This window comes from Amphiura filiformis, chromosome 18, assembly GCF_039555335.1.
Source record: "Amphiura filiformis chromosome 18, Afil_fr2py, whole genome shotgun sequence".
NCBI lineage: Eukaryota > Metazoa > Echinodermata > Ophiuroidea > Amphilepidida > Amphiuridae > Amphiura > Amphiura filiformis.
The window spans coordinates 53,193,969-53,213,582 of NC_092645.1; the positions used below are offsets into that span (position 1 = coordinate 53,193,969).

Consider the following 19,614-nt stretch of genomic DNA (forward strand, 5'->3'; position numbering starts at 1 on the left):
AATAAATAAGCTCAATAAAGGCGGGGCACCTAAACTATTTGGCCAAATATAACATGCGATTCAGCATTCACATGTTAAATAAGATAATTCCTTATTGTTAACATTTCTACATTTTTTCGCCAAATGTGCTCTAATTTATCATAATCATATAAAACTATAACTGCAAAATATCAATTAAGTACAATATCATGAATATTTTACAAAATTAGTTTATTTTTCCAACTAGCTATAAAAACATATTTGTACTCTAACTACACGTTTAAATTTTACCCAATTTGACACCGCAAAGAGGCGCGGAAGATTGAATAAGCAATTATGGGATATTAGCCCGGGATAATTCTTAGAGCATGGGATATTGGGAAGCCCGGGAAATTCAAATAAGAAAATGATTTGTTCACTATAAATGATAAAATTAACGTTTTAAACGCTTCTATAAACATATCAATGTGTTTTCTAGCCGCCAAACCTTACAATACTGCTTTATATGAGCAGGAAAAAGGTACCGTAAAATGGGATAACTCTGTGCCACTTTTCATAGTTTTTAAACCACTGCTTCCAAACAAAACCAATTATATTTTATATTTCCAAATAACTCTTTTTTATGACATTAGGGTTCCTTCTACACCTTGAAGTTGAAAAAGATTTTTCAATCATTTTGTAAGGGAGTGTTCAGAAATACTTTGGTGGGGGGGGGCTGCACTGGTAAAAAGGAGGGGGCCAAAAAGTTTTGGACCTTAAAAGAGGGGGGACCAAAAAGTTCTATGTGGTAGGAAGGGGGGGGGGGGCTAAAAAAGTTTTCCTCTTCAAGACCCAAAATTTTTGCCCGCTTCGCGCGCATTGAGACCCTCTAGGCCTATATCACTTTTAACATGGGCACCTTTTGGTTTCAGTTCTTTTCTTTAAAAACATTATGGCACTTAGACAGTGTACACATAGGCCTATCTATTTTAATATATCTATTTTAATAAAATTAACATAACATTAAAGATCAGCTGCATGCAACATCTGGGTTGGTCTAAGAAATACTATCATAGCCATGGATCCAAATTATGCTGATGTGCCTATGAACCTCCAAATAAATCCTCTATTTCATTTATCCCTGTAAAATCAGATAAACACCCTGATTTGGGACAAATCAAAATTAAGTATAAAATGAAAATGTCCTTGTGCTTTGTAGGCCTGTTTCATGCGCAATTGTCCCACCGGGAATGTTTCCAACATTCATGACATTTGCCTACCTCAATGACATGTGACCCAGATACCACACCACTGGAAACAACGCTATTAAGTATGTTTCCCGGGGTATGTTTGTTATACGATAATGGGGGGGGCAAAAAAGTTTTGTCTGTCAAAAGAGGGGGTTCAAAAAGCAGTGGCGTAACCAGCGGGGGGCAGGGGGGGCTGGAGCCCCCCCCCATTTTGAACCCTTGCCCCCTGTTTGCCCCCCCAAATGAAAAAGTTAAAGTAGGCCTACTTTGAGAGTTATTAATTAACCTCATATCTGGTCATTTTAACCTTAAAAACACAATTTTTCTGCGCTTCGCGCGCATTTATTCCACTTTTTTACCATATGTCACCAGTTTAGCTTCAATATGCCAAAAATATTCCCGCGCTTCGCGCGCATTTGTACCATACACTTCTTTTGTCGCCAAAAGGTGATGGATTCCTGCCCCTCATTTATTATGTTTGCCCTGCTTGCTTGCCCCCCCAAATGAAAATGTCTAGTTACGCCACTGCAAAAAAGTTAAGCGGTCCATCGAGGGGGCGGGGGCAAAAAGTTTTCGAGCGAAAAATTTGAGGAAGACCAGCCCCCCCCCCTACCAAAGTATTAATGAACACTCCCTAAGGGTGCCCTAGGGGTTAAAAATAGCCTGCCCAAAGTTACCCCGCATTTGGGGCAACTTTGGTCAGAGTATTACCCCGGGGGGTGGGGCACTTCAATATGAAATGGATATAGGTGTAGGGCTAGACTATGCCATAGTCTATTTTTGATAAATAAAAGCATGTTATTAATGTTAATCATGATGAAAGCATTCAGTTGAACTCGAAATTATACTGATATTTATTACATCAAAATATATAGGCCTACTAGTATAAAATTGTTATGAAAAAGTTTATATAATTATATTAGTGACAGTAAAAGTAAAGTGTACGTAGGCTTAGATTATTGAATGCAACATATCATAATGTCATGATTGTATTGGCACTTCACTGAACAATTCTGATTTTAAAATCTGCCAGTTTATTAATCGCGAAATTCCAGGTTAAAAATAGGGAGCTAACAAACAGAGGGTGTAGGGTGACTGATAAGATCAGATGTGAAAATCTATCAATTGTACACACATTAATTAAATCAGAGTTTTAAGCTTAAATACAATATCCAGAGTATCTGCGGAATGGGCAAGTGGACTACGAGGTAGTCTAGTGTAGGGCTGGCACTTTCACACTGAGGGGCATTCGGTGAGAGCAAAATGTAAAAAATATGGGGTCAATGGGCGAGAGCATGATTTTTGGCATTCGGTGAGAGCAAAATGTAAAAACTATGGGGTCATTGGGTGAGAACATGACCTTTTTTTAAAATGGAATCTTTTGGTGAGAGCCGAAACAGCGCCACAGAAACCTCGAAAATCAAATTTCTAGTTCTAAATGGCTTCAACTTCTTTGTTTTTTCAAAATAAGTAACAAAATCAGTGATAAATGAAAGTTGCTGTTCAAATTGGACTTGTAAGGGTCTTTGGGTGACAGATAAAATGGGAAATTTGAGGGTCTTTGGGTGACAGAGCATGCGCATGTGTTCGTAAAAAATATGGGGTCTTGGGTGACAGCGAGGCTGACAAAGGGGGGTCTTAACAGCCCTACATACGCGTCACCTTCAAAGTGGGAGTGCCCCCCCGGAGTAGGCCTATTACATTCCATGAAGAAAAAAAAATCAAAAAAATTGATCTTCGCTGTAAATGAGCAAGTTGTTATTTTTTGTGACATTTGACCCCTTGCAAAAATATCGATTTTTATTTTATCTGATAAAAATGTAAAAAAATGCTCATTTTTGTTCAAAAATCAAATTGTTTTAGTAGATTTCAAGGAAATTGGACATGAGCGACTATTATTTCTTCCAAATATATTTCGTAACAAATTGACACCAAATATGACTAAAAACAATATTGCTGTACGGAAATAAGACCATTTCAAAAAATATATTTGACCGACCAAAGTTACCCCGCTGACCGAAGTTACCCCATTTTAAGGTAGTGGCTGCCGGTTTGAAAAATGGTTAGTCCAGGAGAAATAGTTGGTGTCAAACCATTTTAGCTCCATTTGGTCAAACCACATTATATTATTAATTTATTTGCGTAGCAAATAAATTAATTTTATTATTTGCGTCATGCATAACTCATATTATAGAATGGGAATAGATATAAATAACGTGGGTTAAGGTGGTACTACACCCCCTGATCAATTTTGTGACTAATTTTGCATTTTTCTCAAAAATAACTACACACTGGTAAAAAACGTTAATGCATATTATAGGGACAAGGAATCCAATTACTTCACTGAAATTTCAGTGATTCAAGACAGGTGGTTCATATGTAGAAATGAGGTACATTCTAGGGGTACCTTTTTGCTTCATTGCGATCCGCTTGTCTTGAGTCACTGAAATTCCAGTAGTAACTGGATTCCTTGCCCCTATATAATAATGCATAATTTTTGTTACCAGTGTATTATTATTTTGAAGGGGGTACTACACCCCTCGAAAAATTTGTGTCTATTTTTGCATTTTTCTCAAAAACTAATAACACACTGGTAACAAAAGTATTATAGCGGCAAGGAATCCAATTACTAAACTGGAATTTCAGTGACTCAAGACAAGCGATATTCATAGGCCTATTTATCATAGAAATAAGGTATTGCTATTTCCTCATTTCCAATCATATACTAGGCCTACACCGAACCGCTTACCTTGATTTCGGTGTAGTAATTGGATTCCTTGCCCCAATAATATATACATAACTTTTGTTACCAGTGTGTTATTATTTTTTGAGAAAAATGAAAAAATACCTCAGGGGTGTAGTACCACATAATTATTTGAAACTAATTCACACAAGCAAAATGAAAACTCACCTTAGGCCAAGTAAAATAAAAAACACGTTTCACGTCCGGATTTTTGATAAAAAGGAGGAGGAGGGCTTTTTATTTTGTATTTTTTATCGCAAAATCGGTGTACACCCATAATTAGAGCTGTTTTAGCGTACACAATAATGCCTGGAAAAAGGAGGAGGCCTCTTTTTATTTGTTGTTCTGAGAGGTAGGCCCCCTCTTATTATCTGAAAACTTTCCAAAAGTATTTCTTGTGTATTAGCAAGGGTAGGCCCTATAGAAATCATCTTTTTTTTTTTCATATTTTTTGAAAAGTTATAGGCCTAACTGTATTTAAAAAAATTAAAAAAATATTTGAAGAAACCTCACAAACGGAAGCGGGAGGGGACGTGAAATATGTTTATTGTTTTATTTGGCCTTATTATAAGTTTTTTTAATATAAAGAAAAAGGTATTCAGCGGCTTCAGAGGACTCACTGGGTCCAAACATATTCTCTTATTAATGAATCGATACCATTTATTGCGTCATCAGTGCATGCAGTGTCTTTTGCGTCAGCATTTTGAAGGACAGTCAATCAATAAAGAGAATCCCAAATAATTAATAAAAAAATAAAAATAACGAATAGGCCATTACTTTTAAACAATTAAAATAACTCTGCAATATTTTATGTTAGGCCCTATAGATGTTTTCAACAGGTTTGAGCTTTTGATAGTATTTTTTACTAGAATTAGGCCTATTTATCATCTAAACACGATCCCTTAACAAAAATGTTTGCCGAAGTTTGGTACCGCACTCGACGTACTGTATACCAACTCAACCAGAACTATTTTATTTATTTATATACGTCACATCTAGAGTTATCGACTTTCTGAGATTATTTAGGTGGTTTCCATTGTAATTTATAACACCATTGTGGCGAGAGTAAAATTTTCTTCTATTCAGCAAAATAGACGCTGAGAACCAGGAATGACGTTTGGTTAATACGTGCTTACCAGTACCATGCTTACAGCGTGCTCTTTTCAGATGATAATTGTACGTCTTGACCAACACACATCAGTCATGCGGTTCATTCTCTGAACTTTTTACCTAATTTTGTAAGGATATATATGAACATTCTTTTGAAAATATGGGATGTATTGCGTCTGGAATGGTTCAAATGTCTCCTGAAAACACAAATAAAGGTAAGAAAATGATAAGAAATAGTAAACAATTATGTCATTTATTTCGAACCGGCGTTTAATAATAATTACAAATTATATTTATATTTCTAAATCGTCATCATTGTTATCATTTATATTTTATAACATTGTTATTATTTTCATTATGCGTATAATTTTTTTTAAATTAATATTTTTGTTCTCTCCCTCATCAATTTCCAATATTCTTTAGATTTTTCGCAAACATGACTCTGGAATGCTTTTTTGTAAAAGAAACCTTATATAAATAAGTTTATTGAGAATAATAATCATTTCCAAATCTGTAGTACCACTAATTTGATTTGATTTGATTTAATCATTTCCAAATCTGTAGGAGGCCTACTAGGGTTTATCCCTCAGAATCTCACATTTGAAACAAAGAAAAGAAAAAGGGCCTCCTCTTTTTATACAGTTGAACATTTAGTCCAGTCAATCTAAACAAATTAGTGGTGTCACCCACCACTAATTGCAACAGAATTTTTTTCACTTTTATACATTTTAGAGATGTCCCTGAACATCATACCAAAATATACTAAAATATACTTGGTGGAAAGGTAGTTTTTTCGGGAAAAGGTCATACAGGGTCAAATTTCAAAATTGCTCTAATCTTATTAAAACTATACCAAAGCATTCCTCTCTCTTAAGGATTCAGAAAAGTATAGTTTGTCATATCTGTGATGTACCATTCTCAAGTTATAAGGGTCAAAGGTCAAATTTTGGGCTCCACGTGGGTCAACTTCGAAAAAATACTCTGATCTCCTTAAAAATGGTCTCAATGTGTTCGTCCTTTAAAAACACCCCAAAATAAGAATAGTTTGCCATATCTTGGACGTTTCGTTACCTAGGTAGCAGGGTAAAAGAGGTCATTGACCATTGACCTCTATTGACCCCGACCTAGTTTTCGATGTTATGCATTTAATTAAACAACCTAAACAGTGCAAATATTCTTTAAATGAATTATGTTTGCAAGCCGAACAATTTGAGACCATTTTGGTTTAAATCAGACAATTTTTAGTTTTTTGACCTCTGTTGAACCCAACATTTGACCTTTGACCTTTTCGGTTATAACTCAAGAACCGTACATCACAGATATGGCAAACTATACTTTTTCTGAATCCTTATGACTAGAGGAATAATTTGGTATAGTTTTTAAAATGATTTGGTATAGTTTTTAAAATGATTGGAGCGATTTTGAAATTTGACCCCCGTATGACCTTTTCCCGCCAAAAACTACCTTTCCACCAAGTATATTTTAGTATACTTTTTGTATGCTGTTCTGGGGACATCTCTGACATTTATAGCAGTGAAAAAAATTCTGTTGCAATTAGTGGTGAGTCAAAACCCACTTTGACTGGACTAATTCATTCTTATACAGATGACCCACCAAGCACAAAACGTATAAATGTCGGATTATATAAAGGGTATAAAACGTTTTGATAACATTCAAAAACATTTTTGAAAACTTGCTGTAACACATTATAGCAAAATGTTATTTAAGTGTTGCCAAACGATTTTGCAAATGTTTGCCAACAAATATATTGTACAACAATTTTTGAAATGTTGTTGCAGGGTTTTTCATATTTAACGTTTTGAAAACGTGCATGATATAACTCGATATTTATGTTAAACAGGATTACCTAAAACATGTTTGCTGATGGGGAACAACTGAAAAACATATTTTGAATTGATCATCATCATCATCATCATCATCATCATCATCATCATCATTAACGTACATTATCATGATCATCATCACCGTCATCATCATCATCATCATCATCATTAACGTACATTATCATGATCATGATCACCATCACCGTCATCATCATCATCATCATCATCATCATCACCAATCAATCAATCATCATCATCATTGTCATCATCATTATCATCACCAATCAATCATCATCATCATAATCAATCAATCAATCATCATCATCATCACCACCACCATCACCATCATCATCACCACCATCATCATCAGGAGCATCATCTTAGTTATCATCATCACTGTCATCATCATCACTACATTATCATGATCATGATCATCATCATCATCATCACCGTCGTCATCATCATCATCATCACCAATCGATCAATCATCATCATAATCAATCATCATCATCATCATCATCACCACATCACCATCATCATCACCACCATCATCATCAGGAGCATCATCTGAGTCATCATCATCATCACTGTCATCATCATCACTCACCATCGTCATCACCATCACCGTTATTATTACATTCTTATTATTTTCATATTATACATCTTACAGTTCAACCAATCCCACTCAAAACTGACAAAGTAACCAAAGCTCGTGCGAAGGAGGAGAGGAAAAGTGCTCTTGCAAAACACCGTAGTATCACATACCACAAAGCTAAGGTAAATATCTTGAGTATAGTTTTATTTAGTTTCTGTAGAGACTAATTAATTGGTTTCAGTACTAGCATTCTTAATTCATACCTGGGGGCACTCAACTTTGGAAGTGACGGTATGTGCCTGTCAATAGGCCCCTCTTTTGAAGTCGACTATACCCGATGACCCCCTTTTTTAAAAGCCATACCCGATGACCCCCTTTTTTTAGTTGCGGCTACCCAATGACCCCCTTTTTTTTGGTTGAGGCTACCCAATGACCCCTTTTTTCTAGAATAGCATCATCAAAATGGAACAAAAAAATGCCGAAACTGTCAAATTTTGCTCCATTTTTTCAAAATTATGCCGAAATTTTCAAAATTTTGCTCCATTTTTTCAAAATTTTCTACCCGATGACCCTTTTTAAAAATCTTATACTCGATGACCCCCTTTTTTCAAAATATTGTACCCAATGACCCCCTTTTTTATTTTGTTTGTACCCAATGACCCCCTTTTTTAAAATAACGCTTTGTACCCGATAGGCCCCTACTTCGCGACTCCGGTAGGCACATACCCGTCACTTCCAAAGTTGTGCCCCCCCCGGGAATTCATATAAAACACAGCTTAAAAACAATTGTTGTGAATACGGTTGGGGTGGAATGTAAATGTTGATCCTCTAGAAATAAAATGTGGTTCTTCGTGGTTAATTAATCATAAAAAGATATGTTTTTCTTTCCCTTTTCAGTCATTATCAGACCGAGTATTAGCTGAAAAGGAGACTTTATCAACAAGCAGCACAGTAAGATCATCGTGGTCTCGAAGTACAGCTCCAACGCAAATCGACTCACTTTATTCGCAGAACACACGTGGTAATTTATAATATCCTTCTTCCATACTGCAGGTTCTAAAGCTTGTTATCACTGAGATTATAGTTTGTTCCGTACTTCCTCCTCATACACTGTCAGCAAAAAGGTTCTAAAAAGCCTTAAAGAACCTTTTGTGTCCTCTATATGGAACCCTCAAGAAAAAAGGTTCTTTAAACTGAAAGAACCCTTTTATGTTCTTTAAAGGGTTTTGTGTCCTCTATAATTATGGAACCCTCAAGAAAAAAGGTTCTTTAAACTAAAAGAACCCTTTTATGTTCTTTAAAGGATTCTTTAAGAAAACCCTTCATGTCCTCTATGCAACCCTCAAGAAAAAAAGGTTCTTTAAACTGAAAGAACCCTTTTATGTTCTTTAAAGGGTTTTGTGTCCGAATTATGGAACCCTCAAGAAAAAAGGTTATTTAAACTGAAAGAACCCTATTATGTTCTTTAAAGGATTCTTTAACCCTTTTTAGAACCGTTTTTAGCTTTTTTTAGAACCTTTTTTGTTCGTTATACAGAACAATAATTGAACACGTTTTGCTGTTTATACTAGGCCTATACGTGATGTACGGTATTTTAAGCAAATATAGTTTTAACATTCTTCAAACCTATACATGACCTATCTGATACCAATTTCAATAGCTTTCAATGTACATCGATGAAATCAATTTTTTTGCCAGGTCCCTTCAAATTTTATTATATTCCATAAAATAATCGCCAGGTCCCTAATTTACTATGACCAAGACCCTTGCAGAGTTTGTTGTCATCGGTAACCATAGTAACGACCAATCATATCAACAATACACTTTTGTTTTATAGAATGTGATAAAAAGTACCTGTACGTGCGCAATATGTAATTCAATTTCATGCGAGTGATTGAAATAGTGGAGTGAAGTTTTCTTGAAAAGTCAAATAAATTGATTGAGATTTTTATTTGAACGTGCTATACATGTAGGCCTATGATACATGTCACAAATTTGGCTTCTTTTTATTTAACCTCTCTTTTAAGCACCTTGGCAACGTAAGCTAACGTATGCACAGTTTGTTTAATGTAGACAATTAAGACCAAGTCAAGAAATATATTAAGCATCATTATGTTTGCTAAGCACACAATATTTCAATTTACAAAAGTCTCCCATGAACCAAATTTGAAAAAAGGTTCATGCTTAGGCCTACTTGCACACGAATAAATCAGATTTGACAGTCGAAACTGCAACAAGTTTGGGTGTTTTTAACTTCAAATAATAATGCTTTTATTTATTTATAAACTCACAACTATAAACACCAGCGTTCTATTTTAAATATTTTAGGGGAAAGAAATTTATAATATTGTAAACATGGAAAGAAAGAAGAATAGAACCATGCTGGAATTAATTTGTATTAAAAAGTGCACAAAAGTTTGTTTTGTTTATAATTATACAAGTTTTAGTTTAAAAAAAGAAACATAATGACAAATTGTTGAGAATTGTGTTAATTCAAATTACATATTTAAGGGGGTAGGCCTACTACACCCCTGGCTCTGGCCAATTTTGTGCGTATTTTTGCATTTTTCTCAAAAATTATAGCGCATTGGTGACAAGTAAGATATGTATATTATATAGGGGCAAGGACTACAACTACTGCACTGAACATTTTATTTCAGCACAGACAACAGTTGTGGAGTTACAGTCAAAAACTAGAGGCAAATGGTGGTCATAGACCACAAACCTAGCTGGGGCATGTTGGTGTTGTGGAGGTATCTGACCCCTGCAAAATGTTCCAAAAATGTTCCCCTGTCATGAGGTTTGTTGTCACCGAGTTTTGAGTCCTGTACTCCTCACAGATGTCCAGAAAATGCAATTCTAAGATTTGACCCAGATGACCTTTGACCAGACCCCTGCAAGATGTTCCATAATTCACCCCTGGTCATGAGTTGTCACCGAGTTGAGCCCTGTACCTCTTACAGATGTCCAGATAACGCAATTCTAAGATTTGGCCCCAGAATGATGTCTTTTGAGCTGACCCGTGCAAAATGTTCCAATATGTTCCCCAGGTCATGAGGTTGTCACCGAGATTGAGCCCCGCACACCTTACAGATGTCCAGATATTGAAATTCGAAGATTTGACCCCAGCTGACCTTTGACCTGCACCCTGCAAAATGTTCCAACATGTTCCCCTGGTCATGAGGTTGTCGCCGAGATTGAGCCCCGTACCCTTACAGATGTCCAGATATTGAAATTCGAAGATTTGACCCCAGCTGACCTTTGACCTGATCCATGCAAAATATTCCAAAATGTTACTCTTCTCATCAAGTTCATTGTCACTGAGTTTGAGCTCCGTACCCCCTACATATTGCCAGAAAATGCAGCAATTCTAAGATTTGACATGACCCCTGCAAAATGTTCCCCTGGTTGTGAGGTTTGTTGCACAGTGTCTTCGACCCTATATCTTCATGGCAGGAATCGCCATGGTAGGTTAAATCCACAGCCACGATTAGCCATTTGGTTCAAACCTTTAAAGCTCTTTTAAACTAATAATTAGTCGAGGGACATAACTAAGGCTACTCACAATAGCCGGGTAATCGATCTTGGTTGTGCGTGATTAAGCTTGTATACCCCATTGAGGTCAATGGTCATCGACTTTTATACTGCCTACAGTGAGTGCAGCTGTACTACACGCTGCACGCTGTAGTCCATAACAGGACCAACGCAATATAAAATGGTCAAATTTTGAGTTCAAAGCGCACGGCCAATTTTCAAAGCGCATTCTAGCGACTATCATATCTGTTCAACACGTATTTCCAAGTTTATGAGACCAAATCTGGTTTCTTGAGAAAAAATCATGACGGGAGATATTCATCATTTTCTAACCCGGTATCAGAAGATTTTCGTCTGATATCAAAATCGTGCATAGCAATTCACGTGTATCGATCCCGTGTATTCATTTTAGTGTCCCTTCTGCACCAAATAATTATTAGCCAGGCGGTGTCGGTGTGTGTTGTCACTGAGTTTGAGCCCCATAAATACCCCTTATATTAGGGGCTATCATTTTCGTTGGAAGGAGGATCCCAAATATACAGGGGGGTCATAAATTTTCGGAAAGAAAAATACGGGGTGGGCATAATACTTTTGATGACCAAAATGTAGGGAGTCACAAGATGACCACAGATAGTGTGTTTATTTTATTCAAAACTAGCGGGAGCTAGTAGAGTAAACAGGAGCAGTTAGTAAACGGGAGTGGTTAATAAAGATGTTGAACGGTGATGATAAACATTGTGTCTTGGACTAAAACATGAATAGGAACCCCCCCCCCCCCACACACACACACACCCACCCACTTCCACCTACACAGACTCAAGACAAATTATTCATTGCCGGAACAAAGGCGAGGAGCGCATCAAAACTTTAGAGCAAAGAAAGTGTGTGGAGTGAGTTAAAATTTAATTGTGTGTGTAAAGAAGGCGCGCTATATGCGCAAAATATTTGCATTATATAATGAAAGATTGTGTGCAAGAACACATGCACAGCGCGCGAAAAGTTTGAGTCACCAGCCCTTAATAATTCTATACCCCTATTTTGGGTGTTGAAAATTATAACCCCTATAATTGGTCTAAAAATTCTATGACCCCCACTCCCCAGTATATTCATGACCCCCCTTCCAAAGAAAATGACAACCCCCTTATAATTTAAATTTAAATTAGGGTTAGGATTAGGGTTAGGTTTATAAACGGGGAGGATTAGGGTTAGGGTTATAATTGGGGTTGCTTAGGGTTAGGGTTATACTTGTGCGCAGGGTCTACCAGAATTATTCCAATACCCATGAATAGTCCTGTAACTATCACTAAATAGAATTAAATTAATTAAACTATGATCAGTCTTACCTTGTTAGTACTAGCTAGTATTTCTCATTCAAGATCACCATGATTACAGAAAACAGGAAATGGGTGATAACCATGATAACAATAAAATGTACTGGTACCATTAAACTGTACACATTTATCATACCATGATGCACTGACCAATTCATCTAACACTGAAACCTTTTGGAAATGCAGTTTTAACTTGTTGTAAGGTTGTGCAATAGAAATGATTTACAATATTACTTGTATACCCTGACCAATTGACCCCTTAACTCTCTCCACGCGGGTGTCGACTGCAGACGACAAGTTTCATTTTTTTCCCAAAAATTTCATAATTGTTTATTTTCATTACCATATTTGGAAGCAGCATTAAATATGCATTAAAATGAGTACAAACAAGCCTGGTATTGGTTCAGTGGTTCTTAAGATAGGACTTGATATTTTGAAAAAATATCTCAAAACTAGAACTTTTTATGTTGAAGCCTATGGCTAGCATGCAGAGCATTAAGGTGGTTAAACAGCTCAAATGTTACAGTCCATGACATATATACTACATCAAATGTAATGTGGCACCACATTAGTGCTTTCCGCACGCACAGTATAATACCCAGTGGACTCGGAGGTATCATGAACAGGTTCTTGCACTTCTTTTACAGTTTCCAATTACTATAGACTTTTAAAGGCTTTTATACTATTTTCCCCAACTTCATAAAAAAAAAAAAAAGGTAGGGAAAACAAATGAATTCATGTCCTGCATTCATGTAGGTCTATTCCATTTGCAAGCTATTTTTGGGTTGCGCATAATCTTAAACCATGTTTAATTTCCCTGTAAAATACAAGAACACCAATTGTTAATGTTTTAAACCACACAAATAAATTAGGAACTGGGATTCAAATATAAAACTTAATGCAAGATGTTTTAATCAAACAAAATAAGATACATACTCTAAGATATAAGTATAAAACAAAAACCCTAACATCAGAAGACAAGAAAATCCTCAACAATCATTTACTTAAACAAAACATAGAGCCTGTAAACAAATGCTAGTTAGAGTTTGATATTAACTGCCATGATAATGGCACTGAAAGAATTAAAGTTCCTACTGCAAAGGAAACACATCTGATAGTTTTATATACCGGTACTAACATTGGAATTACTAATCAAGCCAAAAACACATTCATTACAAAGAAAGAGGCCAGAGAACACTTTCATTAATACAAAGAAAGAGGTCGGACATATTATAGAAATAAATGCTAAACATTTTAAAGCCTGGCTCATTAATCCCCTGTTTCCAAACATACCACCAAAGTCTGTAAAATATGGGTGCAAAATCAAAATCAAAAGATAAGCCAGAGCCTAATACTAGTACTTTTAATAGTAAACATAATATTAAACCCATAAATTTATACTACAATTACTGTTAAGGAGTGCCTTTAACACACCTGCATGGTTCATATCAAAATCAAATTTCTATTTAAAAACCTATATAAATATGCCATTACTGCTTCTGTCTTTCTAATTTAGAGTGTACACCAATCACTGTCACTATTATTCAAGTTTTTTGCAGTAACCTTTCAATTCCCACTGAGCCCTTCCAAAATCATATTAGCCATCAATCCTCTCATACACACATTCCCTGGGCTTGGATGACGAACAGATGATAATTGCATTTTGAGAACAGGGTATGAGTTTTTGTACCCATTATTGTCGAAGGTTATTCAATGAATATACAAATATATTGGGGTTCAAGAACTGTGCCCTGATAGATGAGCAAAAGAACATGTGCAATTTCACTTTGTTGTAGTTCGCAACACAAACTTAAAATAACAGGCAAAACAGACACATCATTTATCGGTATGACATTTTCGTATTGGTGCTGCCCTATCTATCTACCTATTGTGCAGAGCTACTACGGTATGGGTTCCTCGTACTAACTAACGGTCAAAACAGACACATCATTTATCGGTATGACATTTTCGTATTGGTGCTGCCCTATCTATCTACCTATTGTGCAGAGCTACTACGGTATGGGTTCCTCGTACTAACTTTGTTGCCAGCGGAAGAAAACGGTTAGATTACAGTGGTTTGTTGCCAGCGGAAGAACCCGACCGATTACAATACCTAGCTGGGGGGTGTAAACCCCCCAGCTAGGTAATGAGAGAAAATCAATATTTGATCAATAAATCAAGAACTACTTGCCTTGAGTTGCTGAATTTTCAGTGCAGTAGTTGTAGTCTTTGCCCCTATAATATACATATCTTACCTGTCACCAATGCGCTACAATTTTTGAGAAAAATGTAAAAATACGCACAAAATTGGGCCGGGTGTAGTACCCACTTAAATGTATCTGTTTTATATGTAGCTTCAAGTTGTTATGGGCATTGGTCCCCGCATTGGTCGTGCAAACCAGACACGAACAAAACATTTTGACACTGCAACAAAAAATTGATTGTAGTTTGTTTTTTTCAGATCGCGGGAAATGTGTCACCAACAAAACCGACGTGTCATCAAAATCTGTCCATTTTGAGAATCAGCACGCTGAAATCAGATCGGACTCTGGACATTTCAGCGATATTCCTGGTTTAACTGAGGAATGTGAAACAAAACATGACAATGTTATTGTTATTGCAAACAATAGAACTTCTGAATCTGATGAATTGAAAAACAATACAAGAGATGATGAAAATGCTAATGTTCACAAGAAAAACGTTTCTACTCATTTAACAAAAGAGAGGATAGAAGAAGTACAACAAGAACTCGAAAGAACTTCGGATCATACACCTGATGATGGAGATCCACTGTTAAATGATTCGAAACAAGTAGTTGATGGGTGATACTGGCGGTGATGAAAAATTACATGAATCTAAAGTAATCATGGTGATTATCAACTGTGAGAGAAATATTAAGAAAGATTAAAAGTAGCAACTCAACATGAGCAAGAAAATAACTGAGTATTGTATCTGATGCCATGGGTGTATTTCCCGGGGGGGCACTCAAATTTGAAGTGACGGTATGTGCCTCAATAGGCCCCCTCTTTTGAAGTCGACTATACCCGATGACCCCCTTAGTTTTTAAAAGTCATACCCGATGACCCCTTTTTTTTTAGTTATGACTACCCAAAGACCCCCTTTTTGGTTGGTTGCGGCTACCCAATGACCCCCTTTTTTCTAGACTTTCTAGAATAGCTTCATCAAAATGCCAAAAAATAATGCCGAAACTTTCAAATTTTGCTCAATTTTTTGAAAATTTTGCCGAAACTTTCAAAATGTTGCTCCATTTTTTTACCCGATGACCCTTTTTTTTAAAATCGTATACTCAATGACCCCCTTTTTTCAAAATATTTTACCCAGTGACCCCCATTTTTATTTTGTTTGTACCCAATGACCCCCTTTTTTAAAATAACGCTTTGTTCCTGATAGGCACCTACTTCGCGACGCCGGTAGGCACATACCCGTCACTTCTAAAGTTGAGTGCCCCCCCCCCCGGGGTGTATTTATGTGCAGAGCTTCAGGAGAGTTATTGCTCCCCGCTCACCTCAAAAGTCTGTTTATTTCACAAGCTGTATCAAAATGTTTGGTACCCGTCAGTTTTGATATTGATTGAAAGGCCTGCACGTCTCTTCGAAATGTAACATTGGATCCTCTCAATATGGGCATAAAAAATGCCGTTTTTGGACTCTTAAGGGAAGGGGTATGAACGTTTGGACAGTATTTATTGTGGGACATCAGAGCACATCAGACATATCGAATTGCATTCTGAATACGAATGTCATTCTGATATCAAATAATTTTGATTTTTTGAAATTCGCAATGTAATACACATTTGATGGCAAATCATTAAAAATTGATATTTTTGATATTTAACAGTACTCGAAGTAAACTTCTGATGATTTATACTTAACGTGTATATATGTAGGTGGGATGAAAAGCCGACGATCAATTGAAAATTTTGACATTTCGTATTGAAGATATGGATTTTTCCCCCAAAACACCAAAAATATTAGGTCTTTTGAGGGAAAAAATCCATATCTTCAATATGAAAGGTCAAAATTTTCAATTGATCGTCGGCTTTTCCTCCCAGCTAAATACACTTTAAGAATATATCATTAGATTTATAAAATTTACTTCGAGGACTGTTATATATCAAAAATTTGAAAAATATCAAATTTGTATAATTTGTCATAAAATTTGTATTATATTGTGATTTTCAAAAAATGAAAATTATTTGATATCAGAAAGACATGCTTCGTATTCAGAATGCAATTCGATAGGTCTGAGGTGCTCTCATGTTCCATAAAAAATTCTGTCGAAACGCTCATTCCAGATCCCTTAATAACGTTTATATACAAATTAGATGGATCTATGTTGTATGTTGATGTAGCATCTATCCATAATCACTGGAAACTGATGGGTACCAATCATTTTGATACAGGCATTATTGAGACCAATCCCGAGACCAATGCAGCTATTGTAAGAAATTTTCATATAAATAAACATTTTATAACTTTATTTTTTCGATAGTATTATGCTGATAAATAAAGTATCAAAATTGAAAACCAAGATTGTTGATGCATTTCATTCCCTAGTGTGAAAGAGCAATCAGTGCGTGGAATTCAGTAGAGATGGTCGAACCCAGGACCTCTGCCAATCTCCCAAACTGGGAGCGTTGTGAACTTTATAGACGCATGAGAATTTCCACACATGAAGTATGTGGTCCAATGTCAGGTGTGTGATTAAAATATTGTGAAAAATCCAGAAAAAACAGCGTGAAATTGGGCAAAAATCAATAAAATTGGGTAAATTTTGGCCACAAAAAATCCAGAAAATCTGGAAAAATTCAGACAAATCACACCGCTGCTGCAATGTTGATTTTAAGACGTGGTGTTTTGGATTTGACCCCTGGTGACCGCTAGAGTTCAAGAAAGGTCATACACTACCTATCATTGGGAGTTATCTGGAAAATCTGGAAAAATTCAGACAAATCACACCGCTGCTGCAATGTTGATTTTAAGACGTGGTGTTTTGGATTTGACCCCTGGTGACCGCTAGAGTTCAAGAAAGGTCATACACGACCTATCATTGGGAGTTATCCTACAAAAACCTCATTTTTATGTGGCATGGTTGGTTGTAGGCCCCTACCACAGATTCTGTGGCCCCTACAGGGGTACACATTTCAACATGCCATCTGTACTTTAAGGTGGTACTACACCCCCTGATAACTTTTGTGACTAATTTTGGATTTTTCTCAAAAAATAACTATATTTTAAGTTATTATTATTATACAAATGAAATTACCACATCGCAATACAAATTTGTTTCGTATGGATGGTTTGACCCATCCACACTCGTCAGTTGCAATGTGTAAAATGACAAAGAATATGTCTTGAGTTTTGATGCGCGCGCAAGAGGAATTAACGCAACTGCGTATCTTAAAGTTGCGCAATACAATACGCGTCTTAAGTGCGTATCCATGTCTGGGCCTACTTATTGCTAAACATGCTAAAAGAGCGACTTATTTATAGTTACACAGTAAATGTTTTTTTCTATGCCTGCAGCCACTTGCTAGTTCGTTTCTGTGGTTCAAGGTTGACATTTGTGGTTTAGTTATAATAAAGTATTTCTCAGTAATGCATAGATTGCATTTTTTGCTGCTGGTAGAGTACGATTTACTTCGAGCAATAATTTTCCATTTGATGGAATATGATACTTTCTTATCATTAAGGTTCCAGATGTAATTGCTCAGAGCGGTGGCGTATCTTTGATTTACATTTTTGAAGGTACTGTTATGGACATTGAATCTTGTTTTAAATGGGCCTTCTGTAAGTCCAACATATGTCTCTTCCTTGCGGTTGTCTGCCCTTGTGACCGTCGCTTGGTATATTACTCCCGATATCAGGCAATTTCCATCAAGAGGGCACAATTTGTTTTTGCAGTTGCAATTAGTGGTGTTTTGTGTCGAAGCCAAAGATGTTTTCGTAGATTGCAGCACATATTTGTTGTGTCCTGATATAAGTTGCTGCATGTTGGGCATGCAACTATAACTTATCTTTACGGTGTTTCTATTTAGAATCTTGTTGAGCTGGTGATCTGGAGGGAAACATTTATCTAGTAGGCTGAGAAACTTCTTTCCAACATTGGTAGAAACGGTATCGCTGTACGGCGGATTGAACCATGTAATGTTCCGTTTACGTCTGTGTTTATTTGCTTGCTGATTGCTATTTTGGGTAGCAGGGTTGTATTTCAGTTCGTAATTGTATCCACTCTTCTTTAGGGCTTCCTGGTATGGTGGAGTTGCGGCGTTAAAGATATCTTCGGTGGACGATATATTTGACAATCTTTTGCTGATGCTTTCGGGGATATTCCTTATTACAGAAGGTGGGTGATTACTTTCTTTGTGGACGTATAAGATGGTGTTGTTAGGTTTCATATAAGGTTTGTAGGTACTTGTTCTTAGGTCCATTGTGATGTCTAAAAAGTCGACGGATTTCTTGTTAGCTTCGATGGTGATTTTAAGGCCATTGTTTGCAAAGATTCTGCATATCTCTTTTTTGATTAGTTCAACCTGTCGGGATGTTTTTGAGCAGGTTGCTAGGCCATCGTCTCTATATAGTCCGACTTCGATATCTAGATGTTGTAGTTGTGATAAAATGTATAATCCTACTAGCTCACATGTTTCTGCACCATCGAAGCTACCCATTGTAACATCGAATTTAGTGTTACTTCGTTTGCACCAAGGGATTTTGTCGTCATACAGTAGTGATTCTTTAGCATGAAGGATGATGTTCTTATCCTGTTGTGTAATGCTAACGTAGGTAGAGGCAAATTCGATGGCTTTCAATAATAAGTCTTTGGTGATGGAAGGGTAGAATTCGCAAATGTCAAAGCATATAAATGATTTGTTGTTCTTATCATCTATGTTATTGAACCATTCTGTCACTTCGTTGGTATTCTTCCATTGGTTTAGTGGGTACTTACTTAGAACTTTCTGGTATTTTAAGTTATGTATATTTTAGGGGCAAGGAATCCAATTACTTCACTGAAATATCAGTGATTCAAAACAAGTGGTCATATATGTTAATAAATGGGGTACATTCTAGCGGTACCTCTTTCCTCATCACAAATAGCGTACCGCTTGTCTTGAGTCACTGAAATTCCAGTGTAGTAACTGGATCCCTTGCCCCTATAATATACATAACTTTTGTTACTATACTAGTGTGTTATTATTTTTTGAGAAAAATGCAAAATAGTTAAAAATTTA

The 19,614-nt window shown here is 36.3% G+C and overlaps 1 protein-coding gene across 1 annotated transcript; it reads left to right on the plus strand.

Annotated features, from left to right (window-relative positions):
* Positions 1 to 5,134: 5,134 nt before the first annotated feature.
* Positions 5,135 to 15,341, plus strand: LOC140139510 (uncharacterized). The gene is made up of 4 exons (XM_072161237.1): positions 5,135 to 5,276; positions 7,576 to 7,682; positions 8,398 to 8,521; positions 14,827 to 15,341. Exons 1-4 carry the CDS (start codon positions 5,222 to 5,224, stop codon positions 15,189 to 15,191), a joined length of 651 nt encoding a protein of 216 aa, XP_072017338.1. The 5' UTR covers positions 5,135 to 5,221; the 3' UTR covers positions 15,192 to 15,341.
* The last annotated feature ends 4,273 nt before the right edge of the window (positions 15,342 to 19,614 follow it).